The sequence below is a fragment of the Rattus norvegicus genome, chromosome 2 (genome assembly GCF_021556685.1).
Source record: "Rattus norvegicus strain SHRSP/BbbUtx chromosome 2, alternate assembly SHRSP_T2T, whole genome shotgun sequence".
In the NCBI taxonomy this organism is placed as follows: domain Eukaryota; kingdom Metazoa; phylum Chordata; class Mammalia; order Rodentia; family Muridae; genus Rattus; species Rattus norvegicus.
Window position 1 is genome coordinate 238148092 of NC_141535.1, and position 27300 is coordinate 238175391.

At 43.5% G+C, this 27300-nt stretch overlaps 1 protein-coding gene across 11 annotated transcripts in view; it reads left to right on the plus strand.

The window, feature by feature from the left end:
* Positions 1-27300, plus strand: part of Ttll7 (tubulin tyrosine ligase like 7) — a 123106-nt gene that overhangs the window by 74861 nt on the left and 20945 nt on the right. For 10 of the 11 annotated variants that reach the window (NM_001433161.1, NM_001433163.1, NM_001433164.1 and 7 more), the window contains 5 exon segments: positions 1649-1857; positions 2810-2944; positions 5182-5262; positions 19480-19640; positions 26337-26510. In NM_001433161.1, coding sequence (NP_001420090.1) covers positions 1649-1857; positions 2810-2944; positions 5182-5262; positions 19480-19640; positions 26337-26510 — 760 coding nt within the window. 11 annotated transcript variants of the gene reach the window in all.

The window sequence follows — 27300 nt, forward strand, 5'->3', positions numbered from 1 at the left end:
TAGAAGTGCACCCCCAAATATGCATTTATATCCATCGCTTTTATGAAGTTTTGAGTTCCTTTCAACAGCTGATGAAGAGAGACCTCTAGGTGTGCAGCCTGGCTTCGTGTGAATTTTGTAAATTTATTTAACCAATGAAGATGGATATATTCTCCAAGCAGAGAACAAACCCAGGATAGAGGATCTACTGGAAAAAATTGAGCGGAATGAAAAATTAAAATGCTGGCGGTATTGAGCAAGTTTCTTTTTTCCAGGGCTGGAGCCACAGCTCACCAGGGATGCTGCTTGTCTTTTGTCAGAGCTCCCAGAATGCACAAGGGCAAATACTTGATGGTTTCCTTAGATATTTATTTCGATAACAGTCCTGTTCTTTGACTTCATTTTTTTCTTCACTTAAATATTTTGCTATTGAAATGTGTGTGTATGTGTGTGTATGTGTTTGTGTATATGTGTGTGTATGTGTGTGTATGTGTGTGTATATGTGTGTATATGTGTGTGTGTATGTGTGTGTATGTGTGTGTATATGTGTGTGTATGTGTGTGTGTATGTGTGTGTATGTGTGTGTGTGTATATGTGTGTGTGTATGTGTGTGTATGTGTGTATGTGTGTGTGTGTGTGTGTGTGTGTGTGTGTAAGCCGGCCAGCTTTGCTGCAGCTCTTTCAACAGTCGATTATATTTACATTAGAATAACCTTCATATTGTTCTGTCCTGTGACTCCCACCAGAAGCCCTGAGTTCCGTCCCTTATCTGTTCACCCTGCCCACCGTCTGTTTTTCTTTCCCCTGTCCCGTGATACTTACTATGAAATGGCTAATTTCTGACCTACACTGAGACTCTAATAGCCAGTTTTAACCCAAGGTTAGTAGATAGCATTGTGGACTTACCGAGAAGTGGATTCAAATGGTGAGGACTTGCGGCGTTGGCTGACCTTGGCCACCATCTTGCTGTGTGACTTTGGGAAGGCTCTTCTGATATTCTAGACGATAGAAATCCCATCCTGGCTGGAGAGATGGTTCTGTGGGTGAAATGTGCACTGTGCAAGTTTGAGGGTCAAATTCCCAGAACTCAAACGATACTGGGGGGCGGTAGCATGTCTGTATTCCTGTGTTCCTATGGCAGGATTGGAGGTGAAGACAGGGGAGTCCCGGTATTCTTGGGGGTTGAGTAGTCTTGCGTCTACAGCAGGAAAAGGTGAATAACGAGGAGGCTTTGTCTCAAACAAGGCTGAAAGGTGAGGACTGAAAACTGAAGCTGTCCTCTGAACTCCACCGTGTGCCGTGGCATGTGTGTTCCTGCATTTACACACACACACACACACACACACACACACACACACACACACACACACTTTCTGCCCAGGTTTCTATAAGAGTGACATCCAGGTAAATTCCGGTCCCTAAGTGCCTCATGGGTTTTCATCTCTTTCCTTCTGATTCTCTAACATCATGCTCGGAGAACTTAGCACTGAAGTCTCGCTTATAGTGTTTTCCCAGCAAAACTGTCCTTCATGTACCAGAACTTCTCTTCTCGTGATGGTGTCTAGGCTTGACCTTGGTCACCCAGCCACCACCTGGTCTAATCGTTAGTCTGCAGAGACCCACTAGGGAGAAAAGTGTACTAACAGCACCACTTCTCCATCATCGATAGATTCCATGAGGCGTTCGGTCAGCTGCCCTCGGTCCATCTCTGCTCACTTACCTTCCAGAGGGGATGTGCGCCCCTTTTCTTCTCAACAAGTGATACCATTAGCACGACCAACTTCAGCGTCTCGGTCACATTCCTTAAACCGCGCTTCCTCCTACATGAGACACCTGCCTCACAGTCACGACGCCAGCTCTGCCAGCAACGCTCTGGTGGTAAGCTATCGATTGTCTGCGCCCTCCCACGGTCGCAGAAAGCTGTACTCAATGCAGGTGGAGAGGGGATCAGCCGAGAGGATGAGGAGAGGGACCCCCGATCCCTTCTGTAATTTGGTCATGACCTTTGGAAAGTGCATTCATTGTTCACGTATCCTGGACTCCTGAAAGGCAAGCTCCACCATACCACAGAGCTCAAGGTTGGAGAGAGAGAGAGAGGCGTGGCTTTCCTTTTTATCTCACGACGCAGGAGGGTAACGCTGTCCGTAATTATTCCCTGATGCAGGAGGGTAACATTTGTAATCATTTTTGTAAATGCATGCTTCCTTTTCTTGCAACATCTTAATCTTCGATAGAAACAAGCACATTTAGTGTATGGAAAATACCTCTTTAGATTAATAGTTTAGGTAAAGTCTACTCATCCAGCCTATGTGCAATGTAGTTTAGAATGCCTTCTGTATATTAAATTAGCCTGGAGTATCCCCTTTACAGTTTAAACTAGAGGCATTTACGAGTGAAAAAGTCAGTGGGTTTTGTTATATTTTGCTGGAGTTAGACCAGAGAGTTATATAAAGTCGCTGTTTCCTTAACATTAACAAATTTCAGAGTGAGTCTTTCCAGTGGGAAAATTCAGGAAACGTAAGTGAATTCATTCCCTTCGTCATGATGACCGATCTTGTTATCCAACCCAAGAATTGGTGGTAAATGAAACAGATTAGGAAGTCCTTTTAAGTTACTCATATGTAATGTTGATATCTTGAGCAAGAGAAAATGCAATCAGGAGAAAATATAAAAGGTATTGCAAACAATGACCAATTTAATGCTAAAAATTCAGAAATGTCCATTAAAAAAATTAAAAGTGCATTCCTTTTACCCAGAACTATCTTTTCAAGTTATACCAGTACAGTGGAATAAGACCCAGCCCATGTGTCTGTATTCTTTCAAATTTAAGAACGAGTCTTTGCGGCAACTGAAGACAAAAGAGCAGGAAGACGACCTCACCAGTCAGACCTTGTTTGTCCTCAAGGACATGAGGATCCGCTTTCCGGGGAAGTCGGACGCAGAGTCAGAGCTCCTGATAGAAGATGTGAGTATCTGCATAAAATCCAGTCTAGTCTTCTTAGAGTAGTAAAGTGTGCTGCCTGGGACTGGGGGACGGATCTGTTGGCAAAGCACTTCCTGGGCCAGAGGAGGCCCGGAGTGTGGATCCTCAGACCTTACATGAAGACCTGACCTAGTGACCTGCGGCTGTGACCTCAGCCCTGGAAAAGGCAGAGAAAGGAAGACCCCGGGGTTCCATGAACCGCAGGTCCCAGTGAAAAGACCTCCAAGCCTGACCTCTCACCTCCACAGGCATGCATTCACATGCATGTGCACACACATGAACACCAGCATATACATGCACTGTACACATACGTGCATGCACCCAGGCCTCCTATGCATCCACACACACACAAAGAAAACCTGTACTCTCTGGTTGCATTGTACTTAATCGAATAGAAAGTGTGATTGATATTACTTTTAGCCCCCAGAAACGTTATAAAGAATTCATTTTAGTTATTAGGAACATTTTATCATATAATATGGCTTTCAAGTGAGATTAGCATCAAATAATAACGGTTCTTCACGATCAAAGAAATATCAGGAAAACTCAGTTGAAGAGCTTAGGATGAAAAGAGACAGGATGAAAATAGCGCCCTGTTAGAAAATGGCAGGAAGACTTACAGGTCTGGAAAAAAATAAAGTTTTGAAATGCCTCGCGTCCGCCACCTAGTGGAGCGTTTGGAAACGACAGAAGTTCAGATGCTCCTCAGTCAGGACTCGCATCTAGCTTAGAAAGAAACACAAGGTCCCTGAAATGATGGGATGGAAGAACGTTTCTTCACTCAAGGTTTCTCTTCTCCATCCATCACGCTTTAAAAATGCCCATACTCAGATCATTTATCGGTCACAGAACGCCTGGGGGTGGGGTAGATGGGTTGTGATTTTTTTTTTCCCACCAGAAGACAAGGCACCATCTAGTGGTCATAGGTAGAAAAAGCTCTCACCGGGTCCTTTTACTGTCACCTGGCTTTATAAAGCAAGTGCACAGAAATAACAAAACAAGAAAAAGATTTCTTGCGGCAAAAATCCTTAACGATATCATACGTATTCTCGTTATTGGATAATTATCGTTAAGTATCCAAGTCTTTTGAATTCGCGTTGATACGTTTTTTTCAAAAGTGAAAGTCATATGTTGCTTGTGACAGCAAAAGAAAATTTAGACTGAATATAAGCTATTGTGATAGATATATTTAAAAATGTTTAAGTCACATTTTTTTTTATTTCTTGTGTTTGCGTGTGGGTCCCAGGGATTGAACGAAGGTTATACTTGCCAGTCAACACTTTGCCACCTATCACCAGCCTGGAATTTTTAACTTATTTTGATAATGTTTTTTCTAATAAAAGTCAGCAAGTTTGCAGCCGATGCATCATTTTTGTCTGTCTTTTACGATCTGATATTTCCTTTTTGAATTTATTTTATTTCTACGAATACTTTGCCTCCAAGTATGGATGTGCACCACGTGTGTGCCCTCTGTTGTGAGGTCAAGGAAAGCATCACACCCACTACAATGGCACTCACAGCTCTGTGTTGCCAAGTGAGTGCGGGGAATTGAACCCAGGTCCCCCACAAGAGGAGCGAGTGCTTAACCACTGAGCTGCTGCTGCGGTCCCATTAAGTTCTGCTGTTTTTAATTAGAAAGCCAGAGAGTGGAACTAATGCATGTGGCTAATGTGATTCTTCTGCGGAGAAGACTGTTAGGCTCATACAGTTGGTGAGACATAATTGATAACGGACGGCAGGCATTAGGGTCTTTGCTGCACCTCTGCTGTGTTCCAGACTTGAACGTTTGCCACAGTACACATTACTAGAACATATAGAGAGAAATTTTGTAGATACACAGGTAACACAAAAGAAAGGGCCAGGAGAGCTCTAACCGAATATAGGCTGACTTTGAATGTTTTATTCAATATTGTGTTACTATGTGAATAAATGTCGAAGACCTGTGGGCTGGAGTCCTACCTAAACTGTGTGTATTTAAGGATTTCTAACTTTTATTCACCGAGTGATATTACTCTTACTGAAGCGAAAGTGCTCAGATCTAGAACCCCTGGCTTGTCTCAGTCTTTGCAGTTATCTTCTTATGAATGGTAGGATTTTTTATTCTAAGCAATCTCATAGAGCCTTCGCTGCACAAATGAATACACTCAGGGCTAACCCATTCACTCAGTACTTTCTGTGGGTAATCTAGATTAAATTTGTTGACTTCTCTCTCCCAACAGATCATGGATAACTGGAAGCATTATAAAACAAAAGTGGCTTCATATTGGCTCATAAAACTGGACTCCGTAAAGCAACGGAAAGTGAGTAGCACTCGAAAATCCCTTTGCCCTTTATGTATCCATTACGCTAAAACATTTATTCAAGTCCACGACTAGTGTATATGTGAACACTTATTTGCTTGTGTCTTCAACAAACACTGTGCACCTATCATGTGTTAGACAAGGTTTATGATTGTGAGGGTAAAACGTGGATCGAAGACAAAGTATCTCTGTGAATCAGTGTGCCAGCCGATATCTGTGAATCAGTGTGTCAGTTGATATCTGTGAATCAGTGTGCCAGCCGATATCTGTGAATCAGTGTGTCAGCCGATATCTGTGAATCAGTGTGTCAGTTGATATCTGTGAATCAGTGTGTCAGTTGATATCTGTGAATCAGTGTGCCAGCCGATATCTGTGAATCAGTGTGCCAGCCGATATCTGTGAATCAGTGTGCCGGCTGAGTGTGGAGCAGAAACAAAGGTCAGGGTGTGAAAACCAGTCTGATGTGCGTATGTATGGATGATGGATCACAGTTTTACTTATCCACGGGATTTTTTTTGTTGTTGTTGTTGTTGGAAAGTAAGTGATACAGTAGTTGTAAGAGATGGATTTGTATGGTGGGTCAGGGCTCAGATGGTGACTCTCTGGGGTATGAGAAGAAAGGGTTTACTTTAGTGGGTGAGATGCCACTGGAAAAGTTTGAGAAGAGTGTTATAGTCTGACTAGTAACCTTAAAGGACGGAGAACTACTCAAGGAGAATAAAATTGAGGAGAGAGAACGTGGCACAGAGTAGAAAGTGGTGAGATGGTGTATAGGGTACTTGAGGCAAGAGGCAGGGAGTGGGCAGCTTGGGCGCAGATGGAATGCCTCAATTCTGTAGGTTTCTCATGGTTCTTTTGCTATGTGGGTTTATAAAGATTTATTTTAGGGGCTGGAGAGATGGTCCAACAGTTAATAGCATTGGTCGCTCTTCCACACGCCCCAGGTTCTATTCTGAGCACCCACATGGAGGCTTATAACCTCCAATTTCAGGAGATACATGCTGTCTTCTGGCCTCTAAGGGCACTGCATGTGCTCAGTGCACAGACACACAGACAAGTAAAACACCCACACACATAAAACTGCTTATTTTATTTGCATATATACATATATATATATGTATATGCATGTATAATTTTGCACCATGTGCATCCAGGACCCCAGAGAGGTCAAAAGAGGTGTCTTATCTCCTGCAACTGAAGTTACAGACATGTGTGAACCTCCACATGGGTACTAGGACGTGAAGGGGGGTCCTCTGCAAGACCAGGAGCTCTGACCCACTGAGCCATCTCTCCAGCCCCCTGTTCTGTTGTACTTTGAGTTGTATATGTTATGTAGATGTATTGATTAGCTATCCAAGTGATGACATTGGGTGTCTTTGATGTACATATGGGTTTGAGAGCAGGGCTGAGTTGGGTGTGGAGTCTGTAAGGTGTTTCCAGGAATAGGGTTGGACGGGACTGTGTAGAAAGTTTGTAAGACTGGAGTTTCTGGGACTCTGTGAGCCCAGAGGCTCTCCTGAAGGTAGGAATGGAGAGGTGGGAGGATTCTTTGAAGAGGACCTAGAAGAGACCAGTGATGTCCAGTGAAAACAGCAGGGTTGGGTGTCCCTGAAGGCATGTGAGGTTACCTTAGCAACAGACTCATAGACTGTGCTAGAAGTTGCTGCTAGGAGTTGAGCATCGACCTGTTGGTTGTTTTGGGCAAACGTGGAGGTTAGTGGTTACGACAGTCAAATTCCAAGAAGTCAGAGGTAACAAAATGTAACTGGAGGGAATTCAGTTAGAGCCTCTCAAAAAGGAAAAGGGGCAAACACTTTTCAGAGAGCTGGGTGGGAGACAAACAGAAGTGGTGGTAATGAGAAGAGAGGTGTGGGCTAGTAAGGCTTTATGTTTTCTTTCTGCCTTAAAAATGAAGACTCATTTGTGTGTGGGTGGCACTAGTCTGGAACAAGGACTGGCAAGGAGGGGCAGTAGGAAGTCCTCCAGGAAACCGAGGTCTGGTCCAACAAGAGCAGTTATTATAAACAGAGGCGAGAGGAAGGGCCCCAGAGTGTGACAGAAGAAGTGAGATCTGAGGGGACAGCAAAGTGCACATGACAGCTGCCAGGAGCATGGGAGCAGGAATGGCCTCACCTCGGGAGGCTTGTCTTATGCGCTGGGCTGTTTCTCAGGAGCTAGTACCATTTCAGTAGCTCTAGGAAAGTTAAGACAAATTAACATTTGGCCGTTCTATGACTTGTTGATAGATTAGATGAAATTTGAAATCAATGAGGTTACCGCGTTTACTGGAATAAACTGATCCATCAGCTCATGTGTTGTCCTGCCATGGACAGAGGCGGCATCCCCACTGAGGAGTATGTATCAGAGATGGCCACAGAGGTAGACATTGACCATGGGTGAGCCATGGGTGTGTGGCTTCTCAGCCAAGTCAGGCCTTCTCCACCATTGTGGAGCCTAAGTCAGAGAACCTTCTCTTTCTGTGAGTTTCTTTAGGTCATGATATTTTATCACAGCAAAGTAACTTCTGCAATGATGTTGAAACAATTGGTTATTTTAGAAGAGAATTAAGAGAGCTTGTTTCTTTACACAAAATAAACTCCATGTGGGTCACAGCTTGGTATAGACAACATAGGAAACTGTCAAGACAAAGGAAATGCGGACAGAAAGAGGATCCTGATTGTAGACTGGGGGGAAACTGTCTTAAAACACACCCGACCAAGAGAGCTTAAAGGGAAAGCTCGGAAGGTTGTTTCATGGAGACAGTGTGGGTAGTGGCTCTTCCCCACAATCCTGCATTTTGGAAGCCAAGGCAGGAAGACTGTTGGGAGTTCCAGCTTAGTCTGGGCTACACTGTGAAACCACACCTCAGAAAAACAAACAAACAGAAACCCCCAAATAACCCAACCCCCCAAAACTTAGGAATGGCAAAAGACACCATAAAGCAAGTTAAAGGCAGAATGGGTTTGGGGGTGTTGAGCAGGTAAGGAACTGAGTTGAGCGGGCGGAGTGGGGGGTTGAATAGTAGGGGATTGGGGGGGGGCGAGGGGGTTGATCACGTGGGGTACTGTTGAGGAAGACTGATACTTAGTGTCCATGATGTGAAAAGTAGCAGAGGTAAACCAATCATTCTTAGCAGTCAGTCAACAAAAGACAGACAGGACCACAAACATCGACAAGTAGTGTGGCAAAGTGCATAAAAGGATGATTTACTAGATCTTCAAATAGTCAATTAGCATGCAAATAGATCCTCCGACTCACTGGCGAGAGGGCAACAGCAAGTGAAAACTATCCTACTGGCAAGAATTAGTAAGAGGGATAATTCTCACCAGTGGGCCTAGCATGGCTAGGAGGGCCATTGCTCCACTATCAGATAGAATTCAGTGGTGTAACTAACTCTACAGAAAGGTCATTCATGGTGCTTATCAAATCATGGATGCCCGTAGCCCTGTGAGTCAGAAGAACCACCCCTTGCACTGTGTGTGCCCTGCAGGCTTTCATCCAGAAAAGTAGGAAAGACTTCCATAGGACAACATTTATAACAGCTCTGTTAAAAACCAAGTCCTAGAAGCAGCTTGAGTGCCCCACGGTGGTCTTTTGGTTAAAAAGACCTGGCGCATCCTTGCAATTTATCGGCATTTGATCGAGGACTATTCTAGAATCTTATTGGAGCAGAATATAGAATTCATGCCTATGACTTAAGACCTGTGAAACAAACACGGTAGTTAAATAACACACACATTCCTTGTCCTGGGCAAAGCACACAGCAAGAAACAAGACTCTGGAAGGCAGGTACCCTCTGTTCCCTGGTTCTCTCTTTGAAATACCTGGAGACATTCTGTGTTCAGCACAACCAGTGTACCTGCCCGTCAGAACCGAGGGAGCCCTTCAGATCTGGTGGCCATCTTTTCCTGTCTCAGTTTCACCCACACGCTCTGGATGGTGAACTCCAGTATCCATAGCCAAGTGAGATAAACATTCCGGGCTGAGTCTTAGGAGCTCAGCCCCTTGGAGCTTTCTACAAGGGTGGGAAGGGTCTGTGTCTGTGATGTCCCGTGTCACTCCCTAGCCATGTCACGCGCTTGAATACTTGAACTACTGTGACCATGGAATTGAATTTGGAACTTAGTTTTGAAATTCATCTAGAGCAAGAGGACAGTCATATCGATTGGATTCTGCATTTAACAGGGTAGGTCTAAAGAGACAAGATGCCCTCTTCTAAATGGTCCTCCATGAAAACTGTCTTCGCTATATTCCCCCTTATGAATTTAGAAGAACCATGAGAACATCCAGTGATGTTTTTTATTTGAAATCAAGCTAAAAAGATACTCTATATTAAAGTAGTAAGTTCCACAGTAATCTACATTGTTACATTTTAATCTACTAATGAGTGTATTACTTAAAATTAACCCATCTGTTTTTGTCTGTCTGACTTTTTGTCTGTCTGCCTTTTTGTCTGTCTGTCTGCCTGCCTGCTTGTCTGTCTTCCTATCTCTCTGTCATTACTTTCTTTTATCTTTCTTAAAGCAGCTGTGTAGTGACTTATCTTATACTCCCAAAACTGACGAGTTAAGGCAGCCATGTCTACATAGCAAGCTCTAGGTCACACAGTGAGATCCCACTTCAAAGTACCTTCATTTGATTGACTATGTACCAAATTATGATTTATTTCCAGAGGATCACTATACAGAGCTGAGAGAAGGGAAGTAATGCTATTTATTGTCCTTTCCCCTTTTTACTTTGTATATTTCTATATTTTTTCAAGTTACCATAATCTTTCTACGAGGAGAGGAATGGCTGAGAGAGATGGACCTGTCTGTTGGAAACAAGCTGGTTAAATAACAGAGACAGGAATTGGGTCCATGGCCCAAAGAAACAAGGAAAGGAGGTGGAACTGGGGTCTGAGCCCAGGTTTTTTAATCTAGGCTGCGTGGGCAGGAGTGTCACAAGTTCAAGTCCAACCTAAGCTTTAGAACGAGTTAAAGGTTAACCTGTGTAATTTAGAAAAGAACCTACCTCAAAATAGCAAATACAAAACAGGTTGAGGGACTTGCTTGCCTGGCATTTGCATGAAGTCCTGGTTCAGTCTCTGGCACCACAAACAAACAAACAAACAACAACAAATAAAACCCCAAACCCAAACCCAACCCAACCCAACCCAAAGCAACCAACCAATCAAACAAACAAACAAACAACAAAAAACAAACCCACACCCACACCCATACCCACACCCACCAAACACAAGAAAAGCAAATGCAAGAAAGGGAAGAATCCAGAGAATTCGAAGTTAAAACAAAGAGGTGGATAAAGACTGCCCTGACTGCAGCACCTTCCTTCCACACAATACGCCATCCTTCAGAATATGCCCCCTTTATGACTCCCTCACTCCCACAAATTATCTTCTCCCTTTCGACATTTCAGGGCATTTGTACCTGCCTTCTGCCTACTGTGAGAGGTTTATGAATTTTAAAAACCCCTTTAGGGCTAATATGCTATCAGCCACCTGCCTGGGGTCCTCTTTGTACCCACAGTCTGTGGGAAGGAAGGGAAACCTATGGCAGTGCTGGACAGTCCTGGTGAGTGACACTGCCCTATGAGCAGACTCCAGGGCTGACTGCTCCAAGTCCTTTAGAGTTCAGGGAAGCAAAGACCTGTGGAGGTTTTGGCCTCTGCACTAGGCTAACCGGCTGTGGACTGGCACTTGGAAGCCTTGAGTAGTGGTGCCTCTGTCCAGCTCTAACGCCTCAGGTAGAGATGGGCTCCTCTAATCTGTTCACAAATGAATCTCACTTGTAGTCAGCTGCCATTGCCCGTGCCTTGCACTGCCCACTGTCTAACCCTACCTGCCCTTGGGGGTTAGAGGTGAGGTGGGGAATCAATGACACAGACTGTGGGAGCAGGTGAGAAAGCCCCAGCAAGCTCATACGAATGCAGCAATCCTTGGTCTCTCAGGCAGTCTTCAATTAGGTCCTCCTGCAGGAGATGCCTTTTGCAGGTACGCGGCTCAGTGTTTATGCAGAGCTGGCTGCACTCTTCTGCCTTCCACGTCTGCCACGCGTTTGTTATATCAGCGTGATTCCAGAATGCCGGGTAAACATGAGCTGAGCTTCTGATGTAACTTGAAAAGTGGAGTTTACGGATAGAAAGGATTGCTCCATATGTTAAAGCATTGTTCCATGCTTACTAGGACTAGACATTTAAGAATAAATATAAGCACTTGTGAATTTACAAGCACGTGCATAGTCCACCATGTCAGGTCCCTCATGCACATTTACTGTAAGGACACTGTGTGCTCCTCGGTTGAGGCCTGCTCAGAGGCTATTCTGAGGGAGCAAGGAGGTTGTGCCAATGTGAGGTCCAGGATCTTCACTCTCAGTTTATATATCTTTCACTCCAGTTTTTTTGGGCTCCCGTTTTGCCTCGTTCATTGGTCAAATCCCATCCAAAGGTGTTATGTTTCCTGTGTGCTTTAAGATATAAGAAGATACCCATTCCTGACCAAAGCCTGCTAATAATGTTTCATAGTTAATGTTGGCTCAACTGTTATGATCATCCCCTACATGGCTAATTTAATAGTTCTGTTTGGCGCCAAAGAATTCAAGTATTGGATTTTGGCATTCAAAGGATGAAAAGGGCTGATCTGAATTGGAGAAAAATCGATCTTGCCAAGAGGCCCCCAGACGTGGTTGAGAACTGCTAGACAGAGGCTGTGAGCGGAAGAGAAGCCCTGGAATCCCACAATGCAACTCATTTGTAGCATTTTTTTCTTGCTGTGGTCATGGTTACAAGAAGTCTCCCTCCTTCCCTCACCTATTCTGTCCTTCAAGAGGCTTTTGCTTGACAGACTCTGACTTCTCAGTGTGGTGAGGGCACTGGCATAGCAGCATGCAAGGGCTCTCGGCAGCTGCCATTCTCTGACAACGTTCTCCTACTACAGGACCGTGTCCAGCACGCTCTCCCAGGAGACTGCATTGGACTCCACATTCTAAATGTGTGGACCTTTCCATCTTTGTAAAAACTATCTATGCCAAATTGATAACTCTTCTACCAATTCCCATGCAAAGAAGCACGGGCCATCCTATCCCATAACGCACGTCATCACGCCAGTGGACAAAGGATGTACCACATTTTGTCGCAAACAAAGATTTATTGTTTTAATTAAAATTTAAAACTTTTTTTCCCTGCTTACTCCAGAGTATGCAAATTAATTACCTGAAATTCTTAAAACTTACCTCAGACACGGATAAGAGTATGGAATTATCATTCTCAAAGATCACTGGGGTACATTACAGTGTGCCTAGCTGATTTATCCATATTATAAATTCAAACACATAAATTTTTTTTCTCCCTCTTGTCTCTATTTCAAATTTATTTCTGGGGAAATGAGTATCAAATGACTGATTAACTTGTGACGAGTGAACAAATATCAGAACAAGATGAAGTGTGTTGAAAAGAAAGCTATATCTATATCTATACATATATACATTCATATATATATACACATACAAACATATACATATACATATAGACACACATACATACACATATACATATAGACACATACACACATATACATACACACATACAAACATACACATATACATATAGACATATATACATACACACATATACATATAGACACACACACACACAGAGGAATGAGAGAGTCAGTGTCAAGGGGTGGAAAGAGTCCCTGGCCATGGGGAAATACAGCTTTGGGTTTGGTATACCCCTACCCTTACTGTAGCTGAGAGAATAAACAGACCTTCTCTGAGAGCTGTAGCTACAGGCAGTGGACAGTTCTTGTGAGAAAGTGAAGCCTGTGTGCACTGGAACCTTGCATGTGGGATTCTGTGTAGAATGTACAGAAATGACCTCTTGACTTACCCTGTTGACCTGTGTCTAACTTGCTGTCATTTCCTTAGAAAGCTAGAAAATATATCAAAGACAAGAAGAAATGATGTCCGTCAGCCATGGAATGCAGTTAGATCTTAGAGAACCAAAGATTTAACTAACGTTTTTTGATGTGGATAAATCGGATGCATCATTCTTTCAGCTGTGACAACAGTCATCACTGGAGAGCTTTGCCCCCGTGGGATGCAGTTGCTAAGTGAAGATAATTAGAAGTGAAGGAGGTTTCTATGGGGAACACCCAAGGGGAGAGATCTGAAGGAGGCAGGGAGAGCATTTCAGCTACAGCACAGGTCCGACTTGTGAGCTGAAGGGGGCAGATGGACGGAAACGACCTCAGACTTCAGTGAATCTTAAGAAGGTGTTGGCCAGGCTGATGGACAGGGTAGACTAAAACTTGGTGTCAGAGGGTTGGCATGGGGTAGGAGCACCTCCAGCCACGCTCACTTCTTGGGTGAGTGAAGCCTAGGTAAACATAGGCAGTAGCTGACTATTACAAGACTGGGAGAGCATGACCAAACTCTTTAAAGCAGGTGATCTGAGTTGCCCGGATCCATGGCTGACACCCAGGTTGTGTATTATTTAATTTGCCAAGAATGTATTGGTTGCCAGTTTTGTCCATGAACTCAGCTGGGTGCTGTTGGAAATTTTGAAAATCAGTTTCATGTTTTTATCACTTAACCACGAACTCTTCAGACATTTGTGGAGGGATTGGCACCTCTCAAGGATTCATACATCTACTCCAAGGCCACTGTTGAAATACGTGTTCACCTCAGTTTTCTTGGTTGCGGGGCAGTGACATTGCTCATGGTGCATTAGAGTTCTGTGACACTCAGAACTTAGCTTGTCAAGCACAGAGACTCCCACATGCTTTGGCGTGCATGTGAGTGTGTGTGTACATGTGTGTGTGTGTGTGTGTGTGTGTGTGTGTGTGTGTGTGTGTGTGCATGTGTATGCATGTGTGTGTGTGCATGTGTGCATGTACATGTGTGTGTATTCGTGGAAATAAGATTATTTGCCTCTCTTCACAGTTTTCTTAATGGGTATCAAATATTAAATATCTGGAGCTCAAGACTTAAATTGTGGAGCGAGTCCTCAGAGGGCAGAGTTGGGAATAGTTCTCTTATTCAACATCAGATTGCGATAAACCTGTAGTTGTTCAGCTTTCTGCCAAGAGCTGTGCTTCTGAAGGGATATGCACATGAGGTATGGGTGTGCTGCCGGGTTGACAGGCTGTGAAGATCGCCCAATTTGCTGAAAAGCAATTCTCTGTTGCCATACGTAGGCACGAACGAAGATGGGGAGCAGAGAGAACCGAGTTACCTTGTCTATTCCATTTACAGTTGTGTTAGGGCTTTTAATGGATCCCTGCTGATCAGAGCTGCTTGGCAGCAAATCCCTTTTCACACCTACCCTAGGCCGCAGTCCGAGCTGCTGTCTCCCATCTCTGTGTTGGTCAGCCTGACAGGGGACGCTACTCCGCTACTCCGAGTGGTTCATTCTGTGTCAGCAAATCCGCCCTCACCCTGTAGCCGCAGCGGCTGCACACATCGTTAGAGCCTCGCACGGCGATGTCAATGCTGCTCCGAAACCGACTTCCCCCTTTGCCATTATTTTAATTTAGGACCAACTGCTCAGCCATATGGAGTAGTTTGTCACTCAGCATCTGTAGTGGCAAAAATATGTATTTATCCGCGTGCTTCATGCCTTCCGATGGGTTATGTTTCATAAAAAAAGACAGGTCTTTTCACTTTACTAACGTGGCCATTCACTGAATTTTCCATTTGCTTTCCCCACAGAGGGCTTAGTGTTAGATTGGCATGCTTCGCAAAGTCATAAAGAAATGATACTTAATTCCGTGCATTAGCTTCTCCTGGGCTCACGGTTAAGCGCCACAAGGACACCTAGCTCTCCGTTTATCATTATACTTCACGAACTGTTCAAGCATCTGGGAGGGAGAAGTGTGACATAGTGGGTACAGGCTTACCTAGCAACGCACAAAACTCCGGGTTTGATCCCTGGCTGGACTCACAAGCCTGTAATCCTAGCACGTGGGCAGTGGGAATGGGAGGGTCAAATTCTCTGTTATACTCTGCTCTATAACAAGTTTAAGGCCGCTGTGGTATGGGGGCCGGAGAGATGGCTCAGTGGTTAAGAGCACTGACTGCTCTTCCAGAGGTCCTGCGTTCAATTCCCAGCAACCACATGGTGGCTAAAGGTGCAACCACGTAGCCTTCAAACAATCCAGTCCAAACCCAATGGGCACCAAGGAGGAGGCGTCTAGCACCCTTGCCTGCACAGCGACTATTCTTATTCTTATCTTCTCAATTACTTCTTAGAACAGATCTGAACCTAAGAAGAGACGGTTGGAGTTTCTCCTTGGCTTTTGCTGTTGGTCTGTGAGAAGACAAAACTGTGTGGTAGTGTTCAGAGAGGCTGAGATCTGAGCTGTCTGTAACTCAAACAAGTTGTTTTCTGTTCTGGCCTGATTTGTCCATTTTAAGATCTCAAATGTTTTAGCAACCTTAGCCTTCACTGAATACCTGGATGGCAAGGCCTCATTTGCCTGAACTATGTGTTGACTGTTATCTGACAGGAAATAATGTATCATTTCTCTATCTTGCTTTGTTTATTTTCATCCTCTATCTATCTATCTATCTATCTATCTATCTATCTATCTATCTATCTATCTATCTATCTATCTATCTATCTATCTATTTTATTTATGTGAGTACACTGTAGCTGTCTTCACATAGACCAGAAGAGGGCATTGGATCCCATTACAGATGGTTGTGAGCCACCAAGTGGTTGTTGGGAATCGAACTCAGGACTCTGGAAGAGCAACCAGTGCTCTTAACCGCTGAGCCCCCATTTTCATCTTTTTCTAAAGAAATATTACTGTGCATGGTCATGGACTTCACCCAGGGGACTTTGAAAGGGGGCATAGACTAATGGTACTTGTCTCAGGCCTTGGTTTTGGGATTTAAGGATGTAATATATGCAGACATGCCTAGAACAAGTCTAAGCCCCGATGCTCACCTCATCTGCATAGGTTTTCCTTGAACAATCCGTAAATGGTAGCCCTTGTCTTAAGCCTTTGGGGACTGGATAGACATGTGACTAGATGTGGCACCAATTCTCTGTTATTAATTGATGGGACGTTAAAATCAGAGGATGGACAATAGAGGAAGGTCTGGTCAGTGAGGGATCGTGTGGTGGGTTAGTGTTAAGTGGGCTGTCCCCCCAAGTGATGATGTCTGAAGAATACAGAGTTCTCTAGAGGACTAGGCAGAGACTACTTTTGTTAGCAAAGAGCTTGTCTGAAGAGGACGTATCTGGATTCTTTTCCTTTAAACTACGGAAACAGATCTTTCCAACCCATCCCCTCTCCTAAGACCAGAGTTTGCCTTCAGAGGAAGCTTATTGCAAACTGAAAGCGAGGAGAATCATAGAGCATTGGAGTTCCTGTGATGCTCTGTAGAACAGAGCAAGCACCTACCTTCACCAAGAGGTACCTAAGTTCCCCAGTCTAGAAAAGCTCTCCTGAGCAGGGGGAAATCTGAGTTGTGGAATGGAAGCTTTCTCAAGCCCATAGGCCCTGGTTTACAGGCACATGTGTTAGGATGCTAGACTATCATGCTTTTAAAATTCTCCCTGGACTAAGAATATCACATGTAGAGCCATGACCCAGGGAGCGTCTTAAATAGTGTGCTTTGCATGGGCACAGTATGACGTAAAAGGTCGTTGCATAGGGTAGTGTTTAAATCCTGAGTACTGATAGCATTTTTCTTTTTTTGGTTATTTTATGTAACTCATATTTAGTCTCAAGATTAGCTCATGGTAACCTGTAGTTGACTACCTTTTTATTCTTTCATTTTTGAATTATGATTGTTGCCCTATTGTATCACTTACCAATACATTGGCAGAAAGCAGAAAGGAACCTTGAGAAAAACTTTTATCGTGTTTCCACCAGTGTTCACTCTTACATCACAGCACTCAAAAGTCCTGCTTTCTGCATTAAATATTGCCAATCATTAAATGAATAGCTTAAATGAAATTTAAAACAGCATAAATTAAATTGATGCCTAGTGTGAATATTGTATCAGCGCTATTGTGAATAATTTACATGAAAGTGTTTTTTTAATCCTCTTTGTAATTAAGGAGTCATTATCCTGGAGAGTGTCTGTCATGAGCTGCTTTCTTGTGGGGTGCACCATCTCTCTCCTGTTCCCTGAGCTTGCTGGCACACCTCAACATACAGCAGCGTGTACATTCCTGCTCCCATTTCACAGTTACAGAAGCAAGAGGAAGGGAAGGGAAGCCACCATATGGCTCTCGCACTTCACTGTGAGGACATGTAGTTGTTCTGGTATTCTGCAAAGATGGGTGATGGCTTGAAATTGAACTTGGTCATCAGCAGCTTATATCACTTACTATTTGGGGAGCACCTATAGGAAGAAGTGATTAAATATGTTCATGATATTAATATCTTATTGGATATGTATGTTTGAGTATATCTTCTCTGTACCTTGCTTATTTCCTTTTTCTTTTATAGTATCTTTGTGTGTTATACTGTGTTTATATATGTGTGTGCATGTTATACTGTGTTTATGTTCACGCATGTGTGTCTTAGATATACTGTATGTGTGTGAGATATACTGTATTTATGTGTATATGTTATATACTGTTTATGTATGTGTGAGATATTCTTTCTTTAAGTCTTTGTGTGAGATATACTGCCTTTATGTATTTGTGTGAGATATACTGTTTTTATGTATGTGTGAGAGATATACTGTGTTTTTATGTGTGTGAGCTATACCGTGTTCATGTATATATGTGAGATATACTGTGTTTATATGGGTGAGATATACTGTGTTTATATGGGTGAGATATACTGTGTTTATATGGGTGAGATATACTGTGTTTATATGGGTGAGATATACTGTGTTTATATGGGTGAGATATACTGTGTTTATATGGGTGAGATATACTATGTTTGTATGGGTGAGATATACTGTGTTTATGTTCATGCATGTGTGTGTTAGATATACTGTATTTATGTGTGTATATGTTGTATACTGTTTATGTATGTGTGAGATATTCTGTCTTTAAGTCTTTGTGTGAGATATTCTGTGTTTATATGTGTGTGAGCTATACCATGTTCATGTATATGTGTGAACTATACCGTGTTCATGTATATGTGTGAGATATACTGTGTTTATATGGTTGAGATATACTGTGTTTATGTATGTCTATGCATACTCCTGGGAACCAGAAGCCAACATCAGCAGTCCTCCTGATTTCTCTCCAGTTTACCTTTTAATCAGCTGTTTTCATTTACTCTTACTATGTGCGTGTTCGGGGGCTGCTTCACTGCTGGGCACACGTGGAAGCCTGAGAGAGGACTGTGGAGCAGGTTCCTTGCGTCCACTCTCAGGGGAATTCCAGGACACGGACATGGGTCAGCAGACACAGCGTTCATAGCTGACAAGCACCTTTACCCACTGGGCCATCCAACCCACCCACCCTGTAGGCTTTGAGACAGATCCTCTCACTGAACTAGGCTGTCTGGCCAGAGAGCTCAGGGGATCTGCCTGTCCCTGTCCCTGTCTCTTTACTGCTGAGATCACAACGTGCCACAGCGTCGGACTTTCTCTTTATGGCATCGCTAATGACTGTAGGTTCTTTATATAAGTATGACCACGGTGTTATGCAACTTAGGAAATCTTCTCACTCAGGGCCTGTAAGGCTTGGGCCCATGGACACTTTTTTATATCACTTGATATATAGATCTTTCTAGAATTGGGATTTGCGGTTTGGGTGAAGTTCAACGTCCTATGCTATTCTTCGTAAAGCATTTATTTTACAGTCTCCGCCTGTCTCAGCCCTCTCTGCTTGCTTCTGCAGTCAGCACTGACCAGCAGACTTTCACACGTGTTGGTGTATATTTCTGTTCAGTCCTTTTTTCCTCTCCATCCTCTCCTCCCTTCCCCTTCTCTTACTCCTCCTTCCCTCTCCTCTCCCCTCCCAGTCCTTCTGCTCTCCTCTCTCCTTCCCTCCCCCCCTCTCCATGCAGGCATTTGTCTCTCACATTTAAGGCAGCATGGTCATACATGCTCATAATGTGCTCATTTGGGAGGCAAAAGCAGGAGGCTCTGGAACTAGCGCCAGCTTCAGTGACATAGTAAATCTCTGGTCAGCCTGGGCTGCAGGAGATGGCCCCTGCACACCTTCCACTGAGGGGAGACGTCTTTGACCCTTAGCCTCATGGATGCGTATGCACACCTTAAGTACTTGTCTTTCCACTAGGTTTTGGACATAGTAAAATCAAGTATCCGTACAGTTCTTCCAAGGATCTGGAGGGTCCCCGATGCTGAAGAACTGAGTCTGTACCGGATTTTCAACAGGGTATTCAATCGCCTACTCTGGAGCCACGGCCAGGGACTGTGGAGCTCTTTCTGTGATTCAGGGTAAGCCAAAGCTGTGTTATTTCCTGTGGCTGCATTTTAACTATGTTACTATTTATTCATAAAGGTAGACCATGAGAATGGTCAAATATCATTAATAATAGTCCTTTGACACAGATTTTACCTCATATAATTAGCGTACTCAAGTATACTTTAGAGCAACTCAGTTGATTGGGTTGTCAGTAGTGAGCTCTGGGTTCAGTGTGAGACCTTCTTTACAAAAACAGGATAGAGCACAATTAGGAAGGACACCCAGCATTGAACTCTGCTCCTCATGGACACATGCAGAAACACATGCAGGACACGTGCACACACACAGAATGCACATACCACACACACACAACGTGCATACATACCACACACGACGTACACACTACACACAAAACATACATATACATTATACACAAACACTACACACATATCTGTATATATACTGCAGACACACACACACACACACACACACACATACACACACACACACACACGCACAATAAAAGGGATTTCTGGGCAGTCTTGCCGCCAGCGTCTCATATCCTTGCTCTGTCTCCTTGCTTGCACTTTTGTAACTGTCCTCGCCTGCCTTCAGGGTCTATAGCGGTCTACAGATAGCCATCTAAGCACCCACCCTAAGTCCCTCAGGCCTTTCTCTTCTCATCATCTCCTGTTTGGAGTGTGCTCCATAGAAACTCTCCATTTTTCCAAATATCTTAAAAATCCATGCATTCTGCATTGTTTGAGTCCTACCTACAAGCCCAGCCAACACTTCCCCCTGTTCTAAAACCGTAACACACTGTTCTGCTCTGACACGGTCCATGAGCAGCATCTGCACGTTCTAGCCACGGGACTGAATCCTCCGTGCCTTTTGAAGATCCCCTCCCACCACTAGGTGCTTCTAGTCATCCACCATTCACCAGTAGGGAAAAGCACTCTGGATTGCAGTGACACCTGAGGATAGTCTTGGCTATCATGCATTTCTATCCAGCTTTAGATGAATCATTTGATCTGTTTTCTATAGCCCCTCAGTTGATGGTGCTCTAGAATGTTTCTCTCTATCTGAACCCATTTTATTTGGTTTGTTTGGTTTATTTGTGGATCCTTTGGTTTGGCGCTACATTGGAATTTCAGCTCCTGCCCACCATGGAAGGCTGTGAGACAGTGTGCTACTTGTATTAATGCTGGGTGTTTGCTAGAGTCAGCATCTGAGGATATACATCTGCTGAGTCAGCATCTGAGGATCTAAATCTGCTGAGTCAGCATCCGAGGGTACTCTGCTGAGTCAGCATCTGAGGGTATACATCTGCTGAGTCAGCATCTGAGGATATACATCTGCTGAGTCAGCATCTGAGGATATACATCAGTTGACTTCACTGACCTCGGGGCTCTATTTCCTCACTCGCTTTTGGTAACATATTCTGGCATAGTTGAAGTTCTTTCTCACATGCCACTAGCATAATACTCTGCAAATCTCCATGGTGGCATCTTTCCCTACAAATACTGACAGCAGTTGTAAGTCAAACTTACTGAAGGCTTACAAAACAGAAGTCAGTTGTTCACCTATTCTCCATAACAGTATCTAGAGTAAACTATTCCTGTTACCTTCACTTGGTAAAACGCACACAGAACCTGTCATTTATCCAGGCTCCTACAGAGATTGGGTGAGCCTTCATTTAGACTCAGGAAGTCTGAGTTGAGATCTTAGAGCAGGGCAGTGTTCACTGTCCCCAGATGCATCTGCCAGAGTTACCAAGCACTGGTCACATCAAGTCCCAGTGAGGTACGGCTGAGCATGTGGGAAGAGATACTCTGGAGTTCAATATGGCTTCACTCTGCCCATTTCTCGCACCTTCATGGGTTTAGACATTTAGCCTTGGGCTTTATTTGACAGCTACACAAGTGAGCTTTGTAGGATTCCGTGACTCTGTGAAGCTATGTGCTGTTGCTTGTCTTTGGTCCTCTTTTTGGATCTTCCACAGCTCTACTGTATCTTCTGAAGCTTTGTCCGGCTGTGTGTGTGCCTTTAACAGCTGGTCTGACAGCTATGGAGTCAAGGAAATCTAGTCTTCGAGGCAGGGGTGGGGAAAAAAAAGGGAATCTAGTCTTCTCATTTCTTAAGAAATGATTTTAATTTAAAAAAGTGTAGCTTTCTTGGTCATTTATGTGGAAAATATTAGACAAATGTAATTTAAGTAACTCTAGGACAGTTCCATACCTGTCACTGTTAACATACCCAAGAATAAGACAGAACAAATAGGCCACCTCGCCTACCTGAGACATGAACCATTTTATAAATCATTCTTGCCAGTTTCAATAAACTCAGCCCCAGGCTTTTGTATCAGATGGCGAGTAGAAAGGTCCTTCTTCTCTTGCTGTACACTCATGGCCAACAACCCCTTGCTTCCACGTAGTCCTCCGGGAGATTTTTAAAAGGTACATTTTTTAAGGAGATATTTTATTTTAAAGGTTATGTATATGTGTGTGTGTTTGAGGGCATATCCACGTGATATGCATTGGATCCCCTGAAGCTAGAATTGCTGGCGCTTGTAAGCTTTACAGCATGGGTGCTGGAATCCAAGCCAAGGCCCCGTTGGGAGAAAAGGAAGCACTCTTAACACTAAGTCGTCATTCCAGCCCCCCTTCCTCTGGGAGGGTTTTGATGGTTCACATTCTGACTGTGGTAGTCTCATAAGGAGTGTGGTTTTGGAGTTTTATTAAATAAAATTATCTACCATGTTTTTCTGGACTGAGAGAATTCTAGATTTCTGAGGACTCTAGCTCAGGAAAGATGGCTTGGGCAGGTAAGATTTCAGTGAGACCTACTGGAAGAATAGCTGTTGTCCACATAAAGCAGGGAGTGGGGAGTGGCAAGGGAGGGGACTATAAAGAAGGAAAGAGGAGATGAAGAGAAAGAGGAAGTGGGGGTAGCTAACAACAGTGTGAAAGAGGGAGTCCACCAGTTCTCTCTGTACCCTGACCGAGGCATTCCAGTTTAGGCCTTTTAGCCCAAAACATTTTCTATGGGAGTTTATCATATGGAAGGTTTATTATTTATTTTCAAGATCTTAGTTCAGAAATAAGCTGTAAGAAACATTCTTGGGTATGCTAATGGAGGGAGTCAGCTATCCTAGAGTTACTGAAATTATATTTGTCAAAGATTTTCCACATAACTGAGCAGGAAAACAGCACATTTTATTTTGTTTAAATTAAAACCATTCCTTAAGAAATGAGAAGACTAGATTTCCTTCACCTTGACTCCATTGCTGTCAGACCAGCTGTTAAAGGCACACACACGGCCGGGCAAAGCTTCAGAAGATACAGGGGAACTGTGGAAGATCTGGACTGAGGTCCAGTGAGCAGCGGCACGTGGCCTCACAGGGTGGCTTGGTTTCAGGCTTCGAGCTGCCCCAGCGTGAAAATCAACGTGCATAAAAGATAGACATTAGGCAATGTGACCATAGTCCTTTAAAGCTGTCCTATCTGACTGTGTTCACAGTAGGTCTTCAACTCTCAAACCTTTCTTCTGGTGGTTATTCACTCACTTGACAGACTGTCAAGATTTTTAAATACACAAAGCAAAACTGTTCTTTCTCTTCTGTCCACCCAGGCCACAAAGGAATAAATCAGTTCCCTTCTTTAGATAAATGTTTTACTGAAAGTTTCCGAGAGGAAAAGGCAGGGTGATTGGATTATTGAAGAACAGGGTAATTTCTAAGTCTTGCATTTCTCTTTGTTATGAGAAGTTTTCAGGACTCTATTCCTTGCCATTATGTCAGCAGAAGGTCATCTAAAGCCACCCCTCTAATATTTCTCAGAAGACTAGGGAAAACCAAAAGAGCTATTTAATCATTTAATTTTTCTTTTAGAATTCATCGACGTTGGCACTTCTGTTTCTGCAGAACATAGATTTAGAAAGCAGGCAACGAGATCTTGAGAGTTTCTTTTTTTTTTTTTTCATTTGAAAGCACTGGCATTTCTAACTCTTCTTATCTCTTTTTATCCTTGTAAGACCAAAACCAAAACCAAAACCAACCACAAAAGAACCCCACAGAACTTTGTGCTGTTACTTTGGGAAGTTGGGATTCAAGGGGTAGCTTAGGCGTTTTCATAGATACCTTTGATGACAAGCCCTAGCTGGGGGTGGAGTGGGGTGGGAGGGCTGAGTCTCTACGACAGCTTTCCTGTGCGTGGGTGGAGGATGTTCTGCAGTCCCTGACAGCAGGACTCTTTCTCTTTTCGCGCCTGAGGGTTTCGGTACGCTCACACTTGAATATAACTTAATAGACCACAACAGAGTACTCCACCAGTGATGTGGAATGCATACACAAGAAGTGCACACAGGGGGTTGGGGATTTAGCTCAGTGGTAGAACACTTGCCTAGCAAGCGCAAGACCCTGGGTTCGGTCCCCAGCTCCGAAAAAAAAAGAATAAAAAAAGAAAAAGAAGTGCACACAGGACATTGACACATATGTTTTTCTCAAAAAAGGGATGGTAGACCCATCAAATCTGTTCTTCTAACATAGGCGGGTGCCAGCAAGCCACCTTGCCCACCATGGGCAGTTGGTAAGACATCTTGTCTACCATGGGTAGTTGGTAAGCCATCTTGTCTACCATGAGCAGTTGGTAAGCCATCTTGTCTACCATGGGCAGTTGGTAGCATCAAAGGACTTAAAGACTAGCGTCACCTGTTACAGAGAAAGTTACATCAAGTTGAAATGACGTTCATCTTGTCACTTTACCTTCTCTTCCCCTCTAAATTCTAAGGTCAGCCTAGAAAAAGAATCTGAGAGGCCTGGTACAGATCCAAACCCAGCCTCAAAGCATCAAAACATGAATAATCCTGTTCAAAATGGAGGGGAATGAGGAAGGCAGACTTTCCTAGACATATCAGGACCCTGGCAGAGAGGCCTAGGTGGGCAGTCAAAACATAGGGTGTTTTCTGTGTATTTACAGGCATACACAATTTTATATCTCCCAGCTCAGACATTTAAGGTCTTTTAGATTATGCATCTTAAATACAAATGTAAGTGGTAATTATCTTCTCTGGTGTTTTCCTGGTTAATTAAGTAATATACCTGCATTACCTATATCTGTAGCCATAATATTTATTTTGATAACACACATAGTTTGTCTTACGTTTAGCAGTAAATTTTGAGTTAGTTGAGCTAACATTTAATTGTTTATGGATCAGAAATGTTTATGCCTTTGCTAAGGAGAAAGTATTATATTTAGACTTGAATATTTCCAAACCCAGAAGAAAATCTGTTTCTTTCAATTATCTCACTTGAGCTTTGACCCTGCAAGGAAATCTGTCACTTGCTGACGACGTGCTGTCTTTAGGACCATGTTTGTTTTTGTTTTTGTTTTTTATTTCTTTACCTGAGAAAATAAATAGTTGTCTTTGTAGAGAACAAAACAAAACAAAACACTACCCCTCAAACACTTTTCAATGTATAAATATTTTTTAATTTAAAATACATAAAATAGCCACTGAAGGCTGAAAATTGGGTCTTTGAATTTCCTGCTGGGATCTTGGTTTCTTTTGAATGATTTTTTTAAATGCTTTTTTCTTTGTGAAAACCTACCTATTCTTTGCCCTGAGGATTACCCAAATTGGTTATGGTTAAGAGAGACTTGAACCATTATGAAATTTCAAGCCACTTTCCCCTGAAGGTTTGAAGAGTCCTCCCTCCTTCATCCTTGCTAAGGTCTGCCTGGATTAAGCCTTGAGGACTCACTTGGGATTTGCTAACAGTAGCGCACCAGCAGCTACTTTCGAGAAAATTAGAGCCCTTCCCACTGTGGAGCAAGTTTCCTGGCAGTGGGAAGATACCATTTCCTCTGTGGGGTGAGCACCTGTCAGGGTGCATCATCTGAGGAAGCTCAAGGGAGAGAGAGACAGAGAGAGAGACAGGGAGAGAGAGAGACAGAGAGAGACAGAGAGAGAGAGAGACAGAGAGAGAGACAGAGAGACAGAGAGAGAGAGACAGACAGAGACAGAGACAGACAGAGAGAGAGACACAGAGAGAGAGGCAGAGAGAGACAGAGAGACAGAGAGAGACAGGAGAGACAGAGAGAGACAGACAGACACACAGAGAGAGAGAGAGAGGCAGAGAGAGACAGAGAGACAGAGAGAGGCAGGAGAGACAGAGAGTCAGACAGACAGACACACACACACACAGAGAGAGAGAGAGAGAGAGAGAGAGAGAGAGAGAGAGAGAGAGAGAGAGAGAGAGAGAGAGAAACTGTGCAAGGGGTGCTCATAATCAAGGGGTCAACTGATGTTCCTAAAGCAGGGTAGCCATAAATTAAGTCACGAAGACTGTATATAATCTCTTTGTTTCTAGTATCATGTTAAATATAGAATTTAAAAAAAAACCCATATCCTAGAATACCTAAAATTAAATTTACAGATACTTTGATATGGAATAGTTTTACTGTTTAAAAGCAGGAATGAGTCATTTTGTTCGCTCCTCGTGTTGGGTAACACTCAGAGCCTTAAAGAGAAATCCTGTCATCATTTGGTTTTTTTAAAAAAAATGAAGACTAATCTCCCAATTTGTATCTATTATAAAATGTTCATGCTCACTACACACATGAGGGGCCATTTCCGCCTCCTTGCCCAGTTTGCGGCCAGATCACCAAGGTGTCTGGTTGCCGTTTTTAACAGCGAACAGGAAGTCAGGTCTGTTTCTATGCCAACAGATCCTCCTGGGAGAGCATCTTCAATAAGGGCCCGGAGGTGGTGACCCCTCTGCAGCTCCAGTGCTGCCAGCGCCTGGTGGAGCTCTGCAAACAGTGTCTGCTTGTGGTTTACAAATACACGACGGAGACCAGAGGACCCATCTCGGGCATTGGTCCCGACTGGGGTAACTCCAGGTACGCCTTACATACTCAGGTCCCCGTGAGTTTTTGCGAAGGCACATGGCTTAGCACAGTTTGAAATTGAGAGTCTTTTAAAATTATGAATCTCCTTATGTTTTATGTAACCCGGGAATTATCTAAAACAGAAAATATATCCATGTTATATTTGCTTTCATTTGTAGTCTTTGGTTTTGTTTTGTTTTGTTTTGTTTTTTTTTGTTTGTTTGTTTTTGCTATTCTTTTTTTTATTTTTTATTTATTTTATTATTTTTTTATTAACTTGAGTATTTCTTATTTACATTTCGAATGTTATTCCCTTTCCCGGTTTCCGGGCAAACATCCCCCTCCCCTCCCCCTCCCCTTCTTTATGGGTGTTCCCCTCCCCTCCTTCCCCCCATTGCCGCCCTCCCCCCAACAATCACTTTCACTGGTGGTTCAGTCTTAGCAGGACCAAGGGCTTCCCCTTCCACTGGTGATCTTACTAGGATTTTCATTGCTACCTATGGGGTCAGAGTCCAGGGTCAGTCCATGGATAGTCTTTAGGTAGTGGCTTAGTCCCTGGAAGCTCTGGTTGCTTGGCATTGTTGTACATATGCGGTCTCGAGCCCCTTCAAGCTCTTCCAGTTCTTTCTCTGATTCCTTCAACGGGGGTCCTATTCTCAGTTCAGTGGTTTGCTGCTGGCATTTGCCTCTGTATTTGCTGTATTCTGGCTGTGTCTCTTAGGAGCGATCTACATCCGGCTCCTGTCGGTCTGCACTTCTTTGCTTCATCCATCTTGTCTAATTGGGTGGCTGTATATGTATG